Source organism: Oryx dammah, unplaced genomic scaffold (assembly GCF_014754425.2).
Source record: "Oryx dammah isolate SB20612 unplaced genomic scaffold, SCBI_Odam_1.1 HiC_scaffold_23, whole genome shotgun sequence".
Classification (NCBI taxonomy): domain Eukaryota; kingdom Metazoa; phylum Chordata; class Mammalia; order Artiodactyla; family Bovidae; genus Oryx; species Oryx dammah.
The window spans coordinates 128,836,077-128,854,409 of NW_024070207.1; the positions used below are offsets into that span (position 1 = coordinate 128,836,077).

General features: G+C 43.6%; 1 protein-coding gene across 2 annotated transcripts; it reads right to left on the bottom strand.

Moving 5' to 3' along the window:
* Positions 1 to 1,770: 1,770 nt before the first annotated feature.
* Positions 1,771 to 9,124, bottom strand: LOC120882386 (allergen Bos d 2-like). Of its 2 annotated transcripts, none has more exons than XM_040266375.1 (7): positions 8,987 to 9,124; positions 8,341 to 8,480; positions 8,072 to 8,142; positions 5,985 to 6,092; positions 4,586 to 4,687; positions 4,013 to 4,049; positions 1,771 to 2,008 (listed from the first exon to the last, which is right to left on the bottom strand). In XM_040266375.1, exons 1-6 carry the CDS (start codon positions 9,065 to 9,067, stop codon positions 4,033 to 4,035), a joined length of 519 nt encoding a protein of 172 aa, XP_040122309.1. In that variant the 5' UTR covers positions 9,068 to 9,124; the 3' UTR covers positions 1,771 to 2,008; positions 4,013 to 4,032. The 2 variants fall into 2 exon arrangements, with proteins under 2 accessions (XP_040122309.1, XP_040122310.1); XM_040266376.1 differs by having other exon boundaries at positions 1,771 to 2,065.
* Between the last annotated feature and the right edge of the window lie 9,209 nt (positions 9,125 to 18,333).

Consider the following 18,333-nt stretch of genomic DNA (forward strand, 5'->3'; position numbering starts at 1 on the left):
TAAAGGCCCATATTGTCAAAGCTATTGTGTTCCAGTAGTCAAGTAAGGATATGAGAGTTGGACTATAAAGCTGAAAGTGAAAGTGAAGTCACTCAGTCATCCGACTCTTTGCGAGCCCATCGACTATAGCCTGCAGGCTTCTCCGTCCATGGGATTTTCCAGGCAAAAGTACTGGAGTGGGGTGCCATTGCTTTCTCCAGGGGATCTTCCTGACCCAGGGATCGAACCCAGGTCTCAGGGACTGAACCCAGGTCTTTCACCTGTGGGCAGACGCTTTACCCTTGGAGCCATTTTTCAGTCAATGCTAAAGAAAGCTGAGTGCCACAGAATTGATGCTTTTGAACTGTGGTGTTGGAGAAGACTCTTGAGAGTCCCTTGGACTGCAAGGAGATCCAACCAGTCCATCCTAAGGGAAATCAGTCCTGAATATTCATTGGAAGGACTGATGCTGAAGCTGAAACTCCAATACTTTGGTCACCTAATGGGAAGAACTGGCTCATTAGAAAAGACCCTGATGCTCGGAAAGATTGGATAAGATGGTTGGATGACATCACCGACTCAACGGACATGAGTTTGACCAAGCTCCAGGAGTTGGTGATGGACAGGGAGGCCTGGCGTGCTGCAGTCTATGAGGGTGCAAAGAGTTGGACATGACTGAGCAACTGAACTGAACTGAAATGGACTGACTCTTGTCTGGTCCAGTGGCCTGACCATTGTGCATTCCCACGTGGCTCCTTTGTTCCCTATCATTAGGCACCAATGAATGACTATTATTTTAAAACACCCCTGATGAGTTACTGAACAGCTACAGATAACTCATCACCTCCATCAGCAGCAAAGCCACTGTTTCCAAGAGTGGAGCTGAATGCTAGCAGTCCCAAAGAGGACACCACATATCTAGTAGTTTGTATCCAACCTCAGTGCTCTCTCTTGAGTAGTTACTGTTGACTTTTGTTGTGTGTGTGTGTGTGTGTGTGTGTGTGTGTGCGTGCTCAATCAGTAAATCGTGTCTGGCTCTTTGAGACCCCATGGACCCCATAGCCTGACAGGTTCCCCTGTCCATGGGAATCTCCAGGCAAGAATTCTGGAGTGGGTTTCCATTCCCTTCTCCAGGGGATCTTCCCAACCCAGGGAAAGGTCCCATGCGTCTTGTGTGACCTGAATCAGTCAGCATATTCTAAACCAGTGAACCACCTGGGAAACCCATGTATCACTGCATTCTGCCAAATCCTTACCACTACCGACAACCCCACAGTAGATGAGCACTGCATAAAAACAGAACTGAGTTGTTTTCCAATGCCAGTTCAGAAAGCACAGGCTCTATTTGAAGTTCTCTAACTAACCATCCCCATTGCTCACATGACCTCAGGTGGAAACCTCATATCACTGTATAAAACTGTTGAAAGGGAAAGTTGCTCAGTCATGGCAGACCTTTGTGACCCCATGGACTATACGGTCCATGGAATTCTCCAGGCCAGAATATTGGAGTGGGTTTACATGGCCTTCTCTGGGGTTCTTCCCAGCCCAGGGATCGAACCCAGGTTTCCTGCATTGCAGGCAGATTCTGTACAAGTTGAGCCATAAGGGAAGCTCAGAGAAAATTAGTACCTGTGGTTTATTCTCTCTTCTCACCAAGACACTTGCAGTGTTCACACCATGTGTCCTAAACAGAGTTACCTCCTGCCACATGCTATACTCAGTTTTCTACATAGTTGGATTTACACATTTTTTTTTTGTATTTGCAAATATGGCATCTTTATGGACACATACGTGTATTAATCATTTTATTGAACAGTTCAGAAATTCAGTAACATCAGCAAGGGCAGAGGAGATTTGCAGCAGGAAAGCCGTGGGTCCAGTATCATTATTTCCTGGGAGAGAAGAATGGACGACTTCAAGGAAAAGGTCTATGATCTTCATATGGATGATTGGGACACATTAGTGACGTGATGCTTCTCATAGCCTTACTTCATTTTCTTCTTTGACCATGAAAAAATTGAAGACGTTGTTGAGATGATTACAATTAACATGATGTTAGTCAGAGAATGAAAGATAGAAACAGTTACTGCTGGAAGTAGTGAGAAATTCCCTTACAAGACCCATTGCACGGAAGTCCCTCTGTGTGACTGCCCATGAGGTTTGCATAGAATTGCTACTTTGTGTCCATCTGGTAAAGCTATGTTTTTTGGTTTTTTTTTTTTTCAGTAGTCATGTATGGATGTGAGGATTAGACTGTAAAGAAAGCTGAGTGCCAAAGAATTGATGATTTTGAACTGTGGTATTGAAGAAGCCTCTTGAGAGTTCCTTGGACTGCAAGGACATCCAACCAGGCCATCCTAAAGGAAATAGGTCCTGAATTGGAAGGACTGATGCTGAAGCTGAAACTCCAATACTTTGGCCACCTGATGCAAAGAACTGACTCATTTGAAAAGACCCTGACTGTGGGAAAGATTGAAGGTGGGAGGAGAAGGGGATGACAGAGGATGAGATAGTTGAATGGCATCACCGACTTGATGGCCATGAGTTCGAGCAGGCTCAGGGAATTGGTTTTGGGCAGGGAGGCCTGGTGTGCTGCAGTCCGTGGGGTACCAAAGAGTCAGACATGACTGAGCGACAGAACTGAACTAAAATTAGCTGTGAGCAACCCAGCATCAGGTCTTACGATGAGAGTTATTAAGTTACATATGCACATGTCTGAGATGTAGGAGAGTATGTACTGGGTCACCTATGCTGCTTAACATCTTCTATAAATCTTCCTTACAGTCATAAAGATGTGGCTGCAAGATCATTCATTCACACTGCAGTTCCCCAGAGTTCACCATGTTTCACAGCTCAGGGCTTCACCCAATCTTCTTTGTCTGCAAAACATGTCACTGTGGAGTCTAGACCAGTGTGTGTCTAAACACTTAAGTCCAAACCCATGTGTGAGCCCTAGCCTTTGCCACTTAGCAAGGTGGACAGTTTTGTGATCTTTTTTTTTAAATAAAGTTTTATTGAAATTTAGTTGATGTGCAATGTTGTGTTAGTTTCTGGTGCATGGCAAAGTGCTTTATGCATACATTTGTTGTTTTTATTTAGTTGCCAAATCATACCCCACTCTTTTGTCCCAATGGTACGTTGCCAGATTCCTCTGTCTTTGGCATCTTCTAGGCTATTGGAGAAGGCAGTGGCACCCCACTCCAGTACTCTTGCCTGGAAAATCCCATGGAAGGAGGAGCCTGCCTGGTAGGCTGCAGTTCATGGGGTCGCTGAGTCGGACTCAACTGAGTGACTTCACCTTCACTTTTCACTTTGATGCATTGGAGAAGGAAATGGCACCCCACTCCATTGTTCTTGCCTGGAGAATCCCAGGGACGCGGGAGCCTGGTGGGCTGCTGTCTCTGGGGTCGCACAGAGTAGGACACGACTGAAGCGACTTAGCAAAAGTAGCAGCAGCAGGCAAGAATATTGGAGTGGCTACTCGTTAACTATTCCATGACCCGTGTCTCCTGCATGAGCAGGCAGATTTCTTTATACTGAGCTACCAGGGAAGCCCTCAGTTATACACATACGTATGTAAATATCTACCTTTTTACATTATTCTCTTTACAGGTTATTACAAGTCATATGTGCTCCACAGCAGATTCTAGTTGTTTATTTTGCGTTTAGTAGTATGTGTCTCTTAAACCCAAACTCCCAACTCATCTCTTCCCCCAGTTATCTCTTTGGTAACCATGTTTTGTTTTCTGGGCCTTGAGTCCATTTCTATGTTGCAACTAGTTTATTTGTGTTGCATTTTACATTCCCCGTATAAAGGATATCATATGATCTGTGCTTTTCTATTTGTGACTTTTTGATTATCTCTGGGCCCATCCATATTGTTGCAGATGACATTATTTCAGTCTTCGTCAGGGTTGAGTTATAGCCAATTGTGTATATATCCCATTCTTAAAGCAATATGCCCCCGGGGGGAAAAAAAAACCCTAACATACTAAAGAAGACTCAATGTTGTTAGGTATCATGTGCTACTCACCCAACAGAGGTTCTCAGTTCTTATTTAGGACAGTTGTCTGTGAAAGAGAATGAATAAGGGAAAAATTGACTATTGGTAAGGCTATGGTTTTTCTGGTAGTCATGTATGGATGTGAGAGTTGGACTGTGAAGAAGGCTGAGCCCCAAAGAATTGATGCTTTTGAACTGTGGTGTTGGAGAAGACTCTTGAGAGTCCCTTGGACTGCAAGAAGATCCAACCAGTCCATTCTAAAGGAGATCAGTTCTGGGTGTTTATTGGAAGGACTGATGCTGAAGCTGAAACTCCAATACTTTGGCCACCTCATTCAAAGAGCTGGAAAAGACTGTGATGCTGGGAGGGATTGGGGGCAGAAGGAGAAGGGGACGACAGAGGATGAGATGGCTGGATGGCATCACTGACTCGATGGACGTGGGTCTGAGTGAACTCTGGTAGCTGGTGATGGACAGGGAGGCCTGGTGTGCTGCGATTCATGGGGTTCCAAAGAGTCGGACACGCCTGAGTGACTGAACTGAACTGAACTGACCTTCATGATGTGTTTTCATTTCTGATACCTGCTGTCCTCAGGGCCTTTACCTGTGTTGGAACCATCTTCTGTATTTTCATTTGGAATACCCCTTTCATTGTTTATTTCCTCATACTTCTGAATATCTTCTTGACTCAAACTGTCTCCTTTGCCTAGATTTCATAGCAAACAGGGCAGATAGGTGTGCGTTAGAATCCTTCATCGGTTATAGAGTGTCCCCTGGCTGGTATCTGTAGGGCCCAGTGAGTCTCACTATGACCACTCCCCTCCCCCATCACCTGAACCCTGCTCAGCAGGGAATTTTCTACAGAGGTGTCCGTGTGTGCACACAGGTCTAGAGTGGGGGTAGAGTCCACGTAGTTTCCATTTTCTCACATTTCAGTTCTCACAGCTACTGAGAGAACTACAGACCGTTCACCAGTGAGCTTAAGCAGCCCCGAGTCAGCGCTGACTCTAATGGAACATCCGAGAATGTGATGGTGGCGGTTGAAACTCAGAATTTCTCCTAACTCCAACCCTTCCTGTCCACTTTGTCTGCATCCTAGAATTCCTTCCCTGGGGTTTTCACAGTCTCCAGTCAAAGGAGTGGCTAGATAGCAGCACTGACTCAATGAGCCTAAGTTTGCACAAACTCTGGGAAAGAGTGGAAGACAGAGGAACCTGGCGTGCTGCAGTCCATGAAGTCGCAGAGTCAGGCAGACGTTAGTGCCTGAACAACAGTATTCAAATGAAGGGGGAGAAGTGATTTGAACATTCACCAAGCACTAATCTCATCACACATGTGACTGAGGGGAAAACCTCAGGCTTTGTCATACTCAGAGATCAGACACTCCCCCTACCCAGCCGCAACATGGATTTAATATCAGAAGGGATAAAGGGGCCAGGCAGTGACCCTGCGGGGTTGGCCGCATGGCCCGCGATTCCCATGCCTGACCACATGCCTCTGAAGGATTCAATATGATCGGGTGGTTACTTGGAGAGCATTGAGTTCAGGTCTCAGGATTTATTTTAACGATCGTGACAAAGAATAAAGCATTTGTGGTGGAGAGGAATGCACTCATGATCTGGAACTGTGAATCTGCTAAACTCAAATTTAAACCTTGGTTCAATTTGGTTTCAGAATCTGGCCACTCCAATATGTGATATTTGACAAGAATCCCATGGACCATCCTGGAATATTTCATTGCACCTACAGGATAAGTGTATCTAATTATTTTAAAAGCCGCATGATAGAATCACCACTGGGTACATTTGCTCAGTTTCTTATATAACAACCTTTGGGCACAACCCTGACTCATGTCACTGAAGTCTGAGTTCTCCTGTGTGAGTACATGTCTGCCCCAGTGTGCTTAATCAAATATACCGTCTGTAATGCTTCTGTCCTCAATACAAAAATACTGATAATATGAACATGACCAGTTTGCATAGAATGAATTTTACAGTACATACCGAGGGCATAAGTCACTTTTGTGGTCTTCTCGCCATCAAAGTTTTCAGCATAGAATACCAACATGCTTTCTGATGCAGGGATCAGTTGCACAGAATTTTTACCCATGTCTGTGACAGAAAAACATAAATTCAAACCTCAGTATAATTAACTCCTTTCATTTTCATTTGGGCATCTCTTATTCTTCACATGCCTTTGATGGTGACCTTTGTCTCATTGACATTTATGGTGGGTGGGTTGTAAGTAACAGTTAAAACAGCTAGTGAAGTAGGAAAGCTTTCTCCATAGGACTCTCTTCTGAACATAGTAAAGTCGTCCGGTCTTTTGGACTGAACAGTCTATGAAAAATAGTGAAGTTACTTATTTCAGCTGAACCATCTCATACCAGCTCATAAGAGCTTGCCATTAAAGATGACTATTAACTTTTCAGGAATTTTGTGAATGAATTTACAAGGACAGTCCTGATTACAATGGAGAAGGCAATGGAACCCCACTCCAGTACTCTTGCCTGGAAAATCCCATGGACGGTGGAGCCTGGAAGGCTGGAATCCGTGGGGTCGCTGAGGGTCGGACACGACTGAGCGACTTCATTTTCCTGATTACAAAGGTATTCTCGAAATTTAAGCAAATCATGTTAAAGTAAAAGTTAATAGATAAAGTAAAGTTTTTTCCTAGTACAGAGGGTGGTAAAAGAGCTAGAAATGAGGTGATTGCCAAATGCTGGAGATACTTTCTCTGAAAGGATTCTCATTTAGTTCCTGTGACTGCATGTTGACATTGGAAATTTAAAAACGTGCAGGAGACCAAAGTAGAATGTTCCATTGCACATTTCTCCTTGAAAATCAAATATGTAGACACTTAGTCACTCAGTGTTATAGCATTGGTATATGAGAATTCTTTCCAGTATAGCAAACCACACAGACGGAAATCTGTGGTAGCTCCCCTTTTTTTCTAAATCACAAAAATTATTTCGAAATTTTTCTGTTACTTTATTCTCATGCTTTTCTGTGGCATTTAATTTAAGCAGGTTCTACTTCTTAATCAGGCTAGCAAAAACTTTTAATATTTAAAGAATTTCTTTAGTTAAAGCAATTTTTATCTTGTAAGCTTAAATAAGTGGTTTCCCAGGGGGCTCAGCTGTAAGAAATCTGCCTGCTAGTGCTAGAGATGCCTGAGATGTCCCTTTGATCCCCAGGTCAGGAATATCCCTGGAGGAGGAAATGGTAACTCCCTCTAGTATTCTTGCCTGGAGGATCCCACGAACAAAGGAACCTGTAGCCTATAGTCCATGGGGTCGTTAAGAGTCAGTCAAGACTGAGCGTCTGAGCACAGACACATGCGTGTCAAATAAAAGGAAATAATTTTTTAATGGATTGTTGCAATCTTAGGTAGCTGTATCCACTTCCCCATGTCTGAAGAACAACGGGAATCTGAGTTCTGAGGCTTTTTCTCAGATGCGATCAATAGCACCTTCCAAATTGGACCTTATCCTAGTTTTCTGGTGCCTGGAAACTTTCCCAAGGTGGCCTTTGTAATGAATAGAGAAAATAGTACACAAGTCCAGACATCTAGTTGTCTTAGATGGAGCCAAAACCATCGATCTCACCAAGGCCCATGGTTTTGGGTTTCCTTGGTGGCTCCGATGGTAAAGAATCTGCCTGCAATGCAAGAGACCTGGCTTTCCTTCTTGGGTTGGCAGAATTCTCTGGAGAAGGAAATGACTACCCACTTCTCAAGTGCAAGGATATCAACATAGTCAGTCCTCTAGGAAACCAACCCTGAATATTCATTGGAAGGACTGATGCTTAAGCTGAAGCTCCAACTCTTTGACCACCTGATGGGACGAGGTGACTCTTTGGAAAAGACCCTGATGAGCGGAAGTTTGAGGGCTTCAGGAGAAGGGGGTGACAGAGGACGAGATGGTCGGATGGCATCACTCAATGGACATGAGTCTGAGCAAACTCTGGGACGTGGTGAAGGACAGGGAAGCTTGGCACACTTCAGGCCAAGGGGTCACAAAGAGCCGGACACGACTGAGTGACTCACATACTTGCAGAGAGGCACACATTGATAAAGCTCGCCTACTCACAGTCTACGTGGTACACATTTCCTTCTGCTCTCTGTGCCACTACTGTGATTAAGGTGCAACTATCGTAATTCCTGAAAAAAAAAAAAAAAAGACAAGACAGTCTTTCATCACTATCCATTCCCCAGCGCCGGAGGTCACCCTTCCATGAACAGTGTTCACACACTCATCTTCACTTGCGTCACCCCCACCGTTCACTGCCCATTGGAGACCGAACCCCACGACAGAACTCGACAACCTAGTTGTGTTCAGTTGGGGCAGATTGTGCTTACGTGAGAATAAAAGTAATGGACATTTTTTCACAGTTGTCAATGCATTCAAATCCGCGGAAGTATGTCCGCAGGGGGCCTCCTTCCTCAATCTTCTCCCTGTGATCCGCGGCCATGTAAATGGTGTACCAGTTTCCTGTAATCTAACAAGGAAGGTCTCCACAAACATCAGTCAGTCTGGGTACATGTTTTTCACCAATACCCAGCACAATCTTTGCTTCTGTGTTTCCCTCAGAAGAGAAGGAAAGTCAGTCTTATTAAGCAGACTAGTGTTCTACCTCCTACCTTGCCGAATAATGCAATAATAATGCATTAATGATTGTGAAATGCAATAATGATTCATATTCAAGCAGAAATAATATAATTTAGAGTTCCTTGAAATAGCTAAAACACCACCATTAAAAACCATGACAGTTCATGACTCCCTAAATGATAGCATATTAGCTTTTTTTTTTTTTCTTACATACAGACAAATAAGATGAAAAACAAATACAATGAGCAGAAAGATAGGGGGTTGTGTTATGCTCATGTAGATATGTGTACGTGTGTTGTACATACACAAGCTGGTCATCCATGTAACCAAGACTGTCTCTCTCTTGTCACACTCACAGAACCAAGACCTTCTCTCAGATCAGCAGAATTTGGGTACCTCTGAGGCTTCTGGCTGAGCTGGAGCTTCCTGGGCAGCACAAACCAGACCAAGGAGAAGAGTCAGGAACACAGCCTTCATCTTGTGACTCTAGTGAATCTTCCTCTACAGAATCTGAGGGTTTCTCAGTTGTTGGAGAGGTTGTGAATTGTTTCCGCTTTTTATAGTACACATCTCTTGGCAGATTACGTAATGATCAAACAGTGGTTAATCAGAAAACCTTGGTTACAGAGATATCATCTTCTGATATCCTGGTTGGCAGCTGAGCTTTTTCCGCAATCTGTGGTTTTTATAAATGTATTAATTTTAAGAGAAGCCGTAAGTAAATTTGGACATTTGGCCTTCAGACTAGATGAGAAATCACAGCACATATGAACTATTTCAAGCACAGTGATATTTATATTACTTTGTATCCTCAGATTCCAAAATGGGACACACAGTCCTAGACACATAACCCCAAATTCTCTGTTATTCCTTTAGCATTGAAGCAGTCCGCTTAAGCTTATTTTTCAAAAATAAAGATGGTACTGTAGGGTGTGGCTTAGTCACTCAGTTGTGCCCGACTCTGGTCCCCATGGACTGTAGCCCGCCAGGCTCCTCTTGTCCATGGGATTTCCCATGCAAAGCTATTGGACTGAGTTGCCATTTATCTCTCCAAGGTTTCCTCTTGACCAGGGATTGAACCCGGGTCACCTGCATGCAGGCAGCCTCTTGTATTGCAGGCGAATTCTCTACCGACTGAGGCATGAGGGAAGCCCCTGTCTGGTATAAGGACACTCATATGCGGCGTCTGTCCCAGGAACCGGTTATGAGGGCATTTCTCAGAGGAGTCTTTATATTTTATTTGAAATTGAAGTATCAGTTGATGTACAGCTAGTTCAGTCAATCAACTGTGTCCGATTCTTTGTAATCTCATGGACTGCAGCATGCCAGCCTTTGCTGTCCATCACCAACTCCCAAAGCTTGCTCAAAGTCATGTCCATTGAGTTGGTGATGCCATCCAACCATCTCATTCTCTGTCATCCACTTTTCCTCCTGCCTTCAATCTTTCCCAGCATGAGGGTCTTTTCCATTTTTAATGGTACGGTATGATATAGACATATCATATACCCGCTCCAATATTCCTGTTCTTCCCTTGTGGTTCAGGTGGTAAAGAATCTGCCTGCAATTCAGGAGGTCCTGGGTTCAATCCCTGGGTTGGGAAGATCAACCTTTTGGTCTTCCCTGATAACTCAGTTGGTAAAGTATTATCTTGCTTGGGCACAGTGATGTGTGTGGGCACAGTGATGTGTGTGGGCTCACTTGCTAAGTGTGTCCAACTGTTTTGAAGCCCCATGGACTGTAGACTTTGTCCATGGACAGACTCCTCTGTGGGGATTTCCCAGGAAAGAATACTGGAGTGGGTACCATTTTCTCCTCCAGTTTGTCTTCCCAGTCCAGTGATGGAACCAGTGTCTCCTGCACTGGCTGCTGCTAAGTCGCTTCAATCATGTCCGACTCTGTGCGACCCCACAGATGGTAGCCTACCAGGCTCCTCTGTCTCCAGGATTCTCCAGGCAAGAACACTGGAGTGGGTTGCCGTTTCCTCCTCCAATGCATGAAAGTGAAAAGTGAAAGGGAAGTCGCTCAGTCGTGTCCGACTCTTCGTGACCCCATGGACTGCAGCCCACCAGGCTCCTCCATCCATGGGATTTTCCAGACAAGAGTACTGGAGTGGGGTGCCATTGCCTTCTCCGCCTGGCACGGGGGTTCTTTACTCCTGAGCCACCAAGGAAGTATGGATATATCCCATTTTACCCATTCACATGTTGATGGATAACAGGTTCACAGACAAGTCTTTATAAGAAACTGAGGCATCGTATCTCCCAGGTGTACCCTTAGGGGTGGGCCTACTGGATCTCAGTATGTTCTGATTTTAGAGTGCTGCCAACAGTCATTGAGACTTTCCCTTGCTTTAGATCCTTGCCAGGACTGTGTGATCAGTTGTTTTCATCTCAGACGTTAAAGTAAGTGTGTGAGTGTATCTAGTTACCCTCGTAACTCTCATTTCCCGAGGGAATAAAGCCATGGGACAACTTTTTAGGTCTCTACTTCCCGTTTGTCTATTTTCTTTGCTAACTGTCTCTTTGAATCATCTGGTCATTATGAAGTGAATTATTTGTTTCCTTATTATGAAGGTTGGAGGTTGTTTATGTAGTCTGGGAACAAGTCCTTTTCGAGATAGAAGGGCAAATATTTTTCCTTAGCCCTAGGCTTCTTGTGTACTTTCTAAAGAGTGTTCCTCAATTTTGTAAATATTTTCGTGTTGATCTAGGCCTGGTTACTAACACAGTACCCCTGTGAATGAATCTGCCTTGGTATATTTTCCAATCAGTAACCTCTTGGTCTTTAGTTACAGAGCTTCCTCCCATGTTTTACCTCTTGAGTCTTCCTTGCTTTGAAAGTGAAGGTCGCTCGGTCATGTCTGACTCTTTGCAACCCCATGGACTATACAGTCCTTGGAATTCTCCAGCCCAGAATATTGGAGTGGATAGCCTTTCCCTTCTCGAAGTGATCTTCCCAACCCAGGGATTAAATCCAGGTCTCTGGCATTGAACCCGGATTCTTTACCAGCTGAGCCACAAGGGAAGACCTTTCTTGTTTTAGGTCTTACATATAGGTCTGTGAATCTCTCTGTTATTTCTAAAACATGAAGCAGTGAATGCATTGAATTATTTGTTTTGGGCATATGGATATCCCACTTTTCCAGCAACTTTACTCCATAAATTTCTTATTTTCCACTGAATTTCTTTTGTACTTTAATGCAAAATTTGATTGGGTGTATATTCCTGTCTCTTTTCCTGGTGCAGGTTTCATTTTGTTCTGTCCCCCACCTCCATTCTTTATTTGTGTTTGAGACAGCATTTAATTAAAGACAATTAGAACATGAAGCTCATATTTCCAACCTTCAACACGTTTGTGTCAAAAGCATAAAGTGTTCATGGTTCACAGACTTGTGAGTATAGGATTGCTCATCCATTTATACTAGATTACAGTATTATGTTTTTCTCCTGATTTTTCCACAGAGCTATCTAAACCAGCAAGACAGTATGTTTGAACCAAATTTTGGTTTGAGCTAAATTTTGAACCAAAAACAAATAACCATGGAATAAATGCTTGAGACTTGCAGAGCCCTCAACCTAATCAGATACTGTCTCAAACATAAAGCTTTATTGACTATAATAAGTTGTTATTGTTGTTGTTTAGCCACTAGGTGCTGTCTGACTATTGCGACCCCACAGACTGTAACCCACCAGGCTCCTCTGTCCCTGGGACTTCCCAGACAAGCATACTGGAGTGGGGTTTCCATTCCCTTTTCCATGGGATCTTCCTGATCCAGGATTTGAACCTGGGCCTCCTGCATTGCAGGCAAATTCTTTCCCAACGGAGCTACAAGGTGTTTTTGTTTAGTTATAATTACCTGAAGAACTCCTGTGATTTATTGTTGTTTAGTTATAATTACCTGAAGAACTCCTGTGCTTTATTGAACGATGTAATGAACAGTATGGTGACTACAATGAGTATTGCGCGTATACTTGTCACGCACTTAGAGCGTAGCTTTTAAGTGTTCTTATCTCACCCATGTAACCCACAGACAGGGTAAGTGTGTGAGGAGGTAAATACGTTTATTTACTCATTTCTTATTAAAATCACAATGATATTTACCCCTTGAATATACCTTTCTGCTTCTTGTTCAGTTGCTAATTCGTGCCCAACACTGCGACCCCATGGACTGCAGGGAGTCCAGGCTTCCCTGTCCATCACCAACTCCCAGAGCTTGCTCAAACTCAGGTCTGTTGAGTCGGTGATTCCACCCTACCGTGGCCTCCTCTGTCATCCCCTTCTCTTGCCTTCAACCTTTCCCAGAATCAGGGTCCTTTCTACTGAGTCCTGCTCCTGAACTCCCTGCAAAGTTTAAGAGCTCATTGATCCACAGTGGTTAAACTCAATCCAAGACTGAGATTAAATTTGCCATGGATTCCTCTTTTCCAGGATTTTATATATTTTTAGCTGGAGAAGATCCTTGAAAATAATTTCTGAAGATAAAAATTTTGCAAAGGCTCCTGTTTCCTGCCTGTGACTGTCGTTATTTAAACTGCAAACACTTCACTTAAAATTCTTCACACTGATTTTACTGGCCTGTTTCCCTGGTCATTTTGAAAAATTGTATCTCATGATTATGTTTAATAGCAACTGTATGAACCTTGCTTTCATTCAGTATGAAGTCTGTTTATATTGCAAAAACTTGGAGTAATGTCTCTTCCCGTTAGCCTTATATGCAAAATGATAGAGGGTTGTATCATTAAGACACGAATTTGGGTCTGTCCACCCAGTAAAATCTACTCAGTCGGGATAGCTTTGTTGTCATTTAGCAAGTACTGCAATTTCTGGCTGCGTTTGTCCTGTGACTTTCTGCCTCCTCTGTTTACTCAGTTCTTGATTTCATTTAATAACCGAGAGCTTAGAGATACAGAGAGGGCAAAGTACACATGTTCCCATAGACCTTACCAGGAAAATACACTGGGGTATAGGAACTCACATAGACCCCTAAATGCAATCCTTTTTTCTGTTGTTGTTGTTTCCTAAAGTAGTTTGTACGCGATGTGGAGCAGACCTTGAAACAGTTCCTACTGCCAAGTTTCAACATGTATTTAAGGATTTCCTCCTTTTAGATCGGGAAAGTTGAGAGAATGACATTGGTGTTCAGATAAGGCATAGATTCAGAGAAGGACACTGAGGACTGTTGCCCCCAGTAATTAATCAGGTGCACACAGCTGTGTGATGGATAGTGACTGAGAGGACAGATTCTTCTGTCCCAATTAAAGACCTAAAGTGTTCTTGCTTTCCCTGTACAAAATAATGTAGATGCTTTGCAGTATGTCGTCTGAGAAATTCTGAAGTAAAGAATTCTTTACACCATATGTAAAAGTAGATGACTAGTGAAAAATTCAGTGCGTGAAGCAGGGCACCCAAAGCTGGTGTTCTGGGACAACTCAGAGAGATGGGTTGAGAGAGAGGTGGAACGGGGGGTTCAGGATGGGGGATACCCATGTACATCCACGGCTAATTCATGTCTATGTATGGGAAAAAGCACCACAATATTGTAATTAGCCTCCAATTAAAATAAATTCATTAAAAATAAATAAGCAACACTTGGGCTTCCCTAGTGGCTCAGACGGTAAAGCGTCTGTCTGCAATGCAGGAGACCCAGGTTCGATCCCTGGGTTGGGAAGATCCCCTGGAGAAGGAAATGGCGGCCCACTCCAGTATTCTTGCCTGGAAAATCCCATGGACCGTGGAGCCTGGTAGGTTACCCTCCGTGGGGTCGCAAAGCGTCAGACACGACTGAGCGACTTCACTTTCACTTTCAAAATTAATTAATTAGAAAAACTAAAGAATTATTTAGTACCATAACTCATATCAAGGCATGTGTAGTCTATTTATGAAACAATGTAGAAAATTATAAAATATAGTATGGTAGATAAATAAAGAACACAAAGATGAATACGTTACCAAGATCGAAAAAGTAAAAAAAAGATGAAGAAACTATTTGGATTAAATACAGATAGATGAACAGTGTGTCTTTAACAGAAGTATGGGTGTTTGGCCTGAAAGTTAGGTTGGCATTAGTATTTTTTATTTTTTGTTTTTTGGGCTGTGTCAACAGCTCCAGGACATGTGTGATCTCTGTTCTCCGACCATGCCTGGAACCCAACATTCTGCGTTTTGGAAGGTGGAGTCTTAACCGCTGGACCGCCAAGACAGGCCCTGCGTCAGTATTGTTGAATTTCAAGTCAAGACTCACGTAAGATTTAGTTCTTTACTCCCTGGAGATTGCTAAAAATGTTGAAGCAGGAAGTATCATGATGAGGCATGTTTTCATGGGTTCTGAACGAAAGGCACCTTGGGCATGGTGTGAGCTGTGTTGCTAAGCTTCTGGGCGACGGTGGACTTGTATCTTGAGAATATTCACTTCTGACGAGACACGGTAGGGGAGTGGTGTTTCATCTGAGACATAAAGTAGCAGAAAGAAGTCACTGCTTCTGGGCTCCATTTCTGCACCCCAACCCTGGCCTGCTGACCCTCAGGTTACTGTGTGTCCTACTGAGGACAGGTCAGAAAGTGGCTGGTGGGATCCTGGGAATGGAAGTGGGTGGAGACGCACCCTTCTGGGAGCTGAGCCCTGTAGTTCTTTTCTTTGCATTGGAGCTTTCTGTGATTTGATTCCCTCCTGCCTTCCTTACCTCTTTTTAGAACAGTGAAATATCCTTGATTTATGATGTTGAGTTAGTTTCTGGTGTGCAGCAGTGATTCAGTTATACATATATTCATATCTAGTGTTTTTCACAGAGAAGAATATGGCAACCCATTTGAGTACTCTTGCCTGGAAAATCCCATGGATGGAGGAGCCTGGTGGGCTGCCATCTATGGGGTTGCCCAGAGTTGGACACAACTGAAACGACTTTCCAACAGCAGTGGTTTTCAGATTCAGTTCCGCTATAGATTGATATGAGATATTCATTATAGTTCCCTTGTTGCTCCTCTCACTGCTTCTGGCTTACCCTTAGAATGTTCTAGAACCCTGGTTGTCCCAGGATTCCATTATCTGGTAGCCTACCTGCTCCCGTACTGACAAAAAAATGGATGGTCAGCATCTTTCTGCTTCCTTTAGAAGACTCAGAGGAAATAGCTCCGTATCTCTCTGCAGTACCAGGATGTGCTATAAGCCGTAATCCATTCATGTAGTGTTATCTGCAGCCACATTTATTATATTGATATGGTCAGCCAAGTAAGACACGAGTGAGAAGTATATAAGCATTTTATGCATTTATTTATGTTTGGCTGCGTTGGGTCTTTGTTGAGCATGCAGGCTTTCTGTACTTGCAGCGCGCGGGGCTTACTCTCTAATTGTGGCGCACAGACTTTTCACTGCAGTGGCTTCTGTTCTTTTGGAGGACAGGCTCCTGAGCACGGGCTTCAGGAGTTGCATCGCATGGGCTTATTAGTTGTGGTGCGAGAGCTTTGCTGCCCCGTGGCACGTGGACTCTTCCTGGAGCAGCGATCAAACACGTGTCCCTTGCACTGGCAGATGGATTCTTTACCATGAGGACACCAGGGACTTCCAATACTTATTTATAAATTATATTATGTAAACCATGTAAACATTTTTGTATTTGAGTATTTTATTACATGAAACTCATACATGATTAAACAGTAAATATATATCCTCAGTTATACATTGCTATCACCTTATACATTGATAGCACACAAACATCCCTGTATCCATTTATAATGATATATTATTGATAACTATATTGCACATTTTATGGAAATTAATCCTTGGAAGGAAAGCTATGACAAACCTAGACAGCATATTACTTTTCCAACAAAGGTCCATCTAGTCAAGGCTATGGTTTTTCCAGCGATCGTATATGGATGTGAGAACTGGACCATAAAGAAAGCTGAGCGCCTAAGAATTGATGCTTTAGAACTGTGGTGTTGGAGAAGACTCTTGAGAGTTCCTTGGACTGCAAGGAGATCCAACCAGTCCATCCTAAAGGATATCAGACCTGAATATTCATTGGAAGGATTGATGCGGAAACAGAAGCTCCAATCATTTGGCCACCTGATTTGAAGACCCAACTCATTGGAAAAGACCCTGATGCTGGGAAAGATTGAGGGCAGGAGGAGAAGGGGACGGCAGAGGATGAGATGGTTGGATGGCATCATGGACTCAATGGACATGGGTGTGAGCAAACTCTGGGAGTTGGTGATGGACAGGAAAGCCTGGCGTGCTGCAGTCCATGGGGTTACAGAGTCAGACACGACTGGACTGAACTGAACTGATGTATTTATAAATAAATAAGCAAGCAACAGTTACATTTATATTTATTGTATATTTATGAAATGGCATATTTATTAAATTCATCTGGTATAGTACACATGTGCAGTACAAACATTTGTCCTCCTACAAGTTATGTTCTCATTCTTTGTGAAGAAGAATTACAGAGTCAGGAAATGTGGGCCCACCATCCCATGAGTGAATCCTTAAATACATTTTAGAATTCAAAAACCTTTGTTTCAATTAACTCATGTACATGAGGTACTTTAAAAAATTCTTGTTTGCACAATATTAATGGAAGAAATGGCTCCCCTTTCCAGACGCACAGTCTCCAAAGGATCTAGAGAGTTGGGAACAGTCATGAGGTGTTTACTGCCTGGTAATGTTTTCTCAAGAATTAAATGGCAGCAGCTGTCTCTCTGACTCAGCGATTCATGCACCTCCCGTCTCCTGACCACACCCCCACTCCCTGCTGGCCTTATGAGTCAGTTTTGGAAACTCTGGATCCCTCTGTGCTCGAGAAAAGTCACCCCTTCACTCATCAGATTATTACAGAAACGTCTGTAAAGTGTAGCACGTGTGGTGTCTGTGTGCAATCTCGCAGTGACCTCTTCCCATTAACTACAGAGCTGCCCCTGTGGTTTTCACACCAGGACCAAGCAAAATGGGGCACACAGACACAAGCAAACACACACACACACACACACACACACTCACTCTTAGGCACACAGACACACACACGCACAGACACACACACACAGAGACATATACACACACCCTCATAGACACACACACAAACACACAGACACATACAAACACAGACATACACACACACTCACTCACAGACACACACACACGCACATACAAACACACACGGACACACGCACACACAGACACACACACGGACACTCACGCAGAGACATATACACACACACCCAGAGACACACACACACAGACACACACACACATACAAACACAGACACACTTACACACAGATACACAGACACACACACTCATAGACACACACAGAGACACAGATACACAGACACACACACATACAAACTCATACATGGACACACAACACACAGAGAGACTCACGCAGAGACATATACACACACACTCATAGACACATACACAAACACATAGACACAGACGCACACATACACACACACACACTCACTCACAGACACACACACACACGCACACACTCACTCTTAGGCACACAGACACACACACTCATAGACACACACAGAGACACAGATACACAGACACACACACACAGACACTCACGCAGAGACATAGACACACACACTCATAGACACACACACAAACACACAGACACACACATGCAAACACAGACACACATATACACAGATACACAGACACACACACTCATAGACACACACAGAGACACAGATACACAGACACACACACACATACAAACTCATACACGGACACACAAACA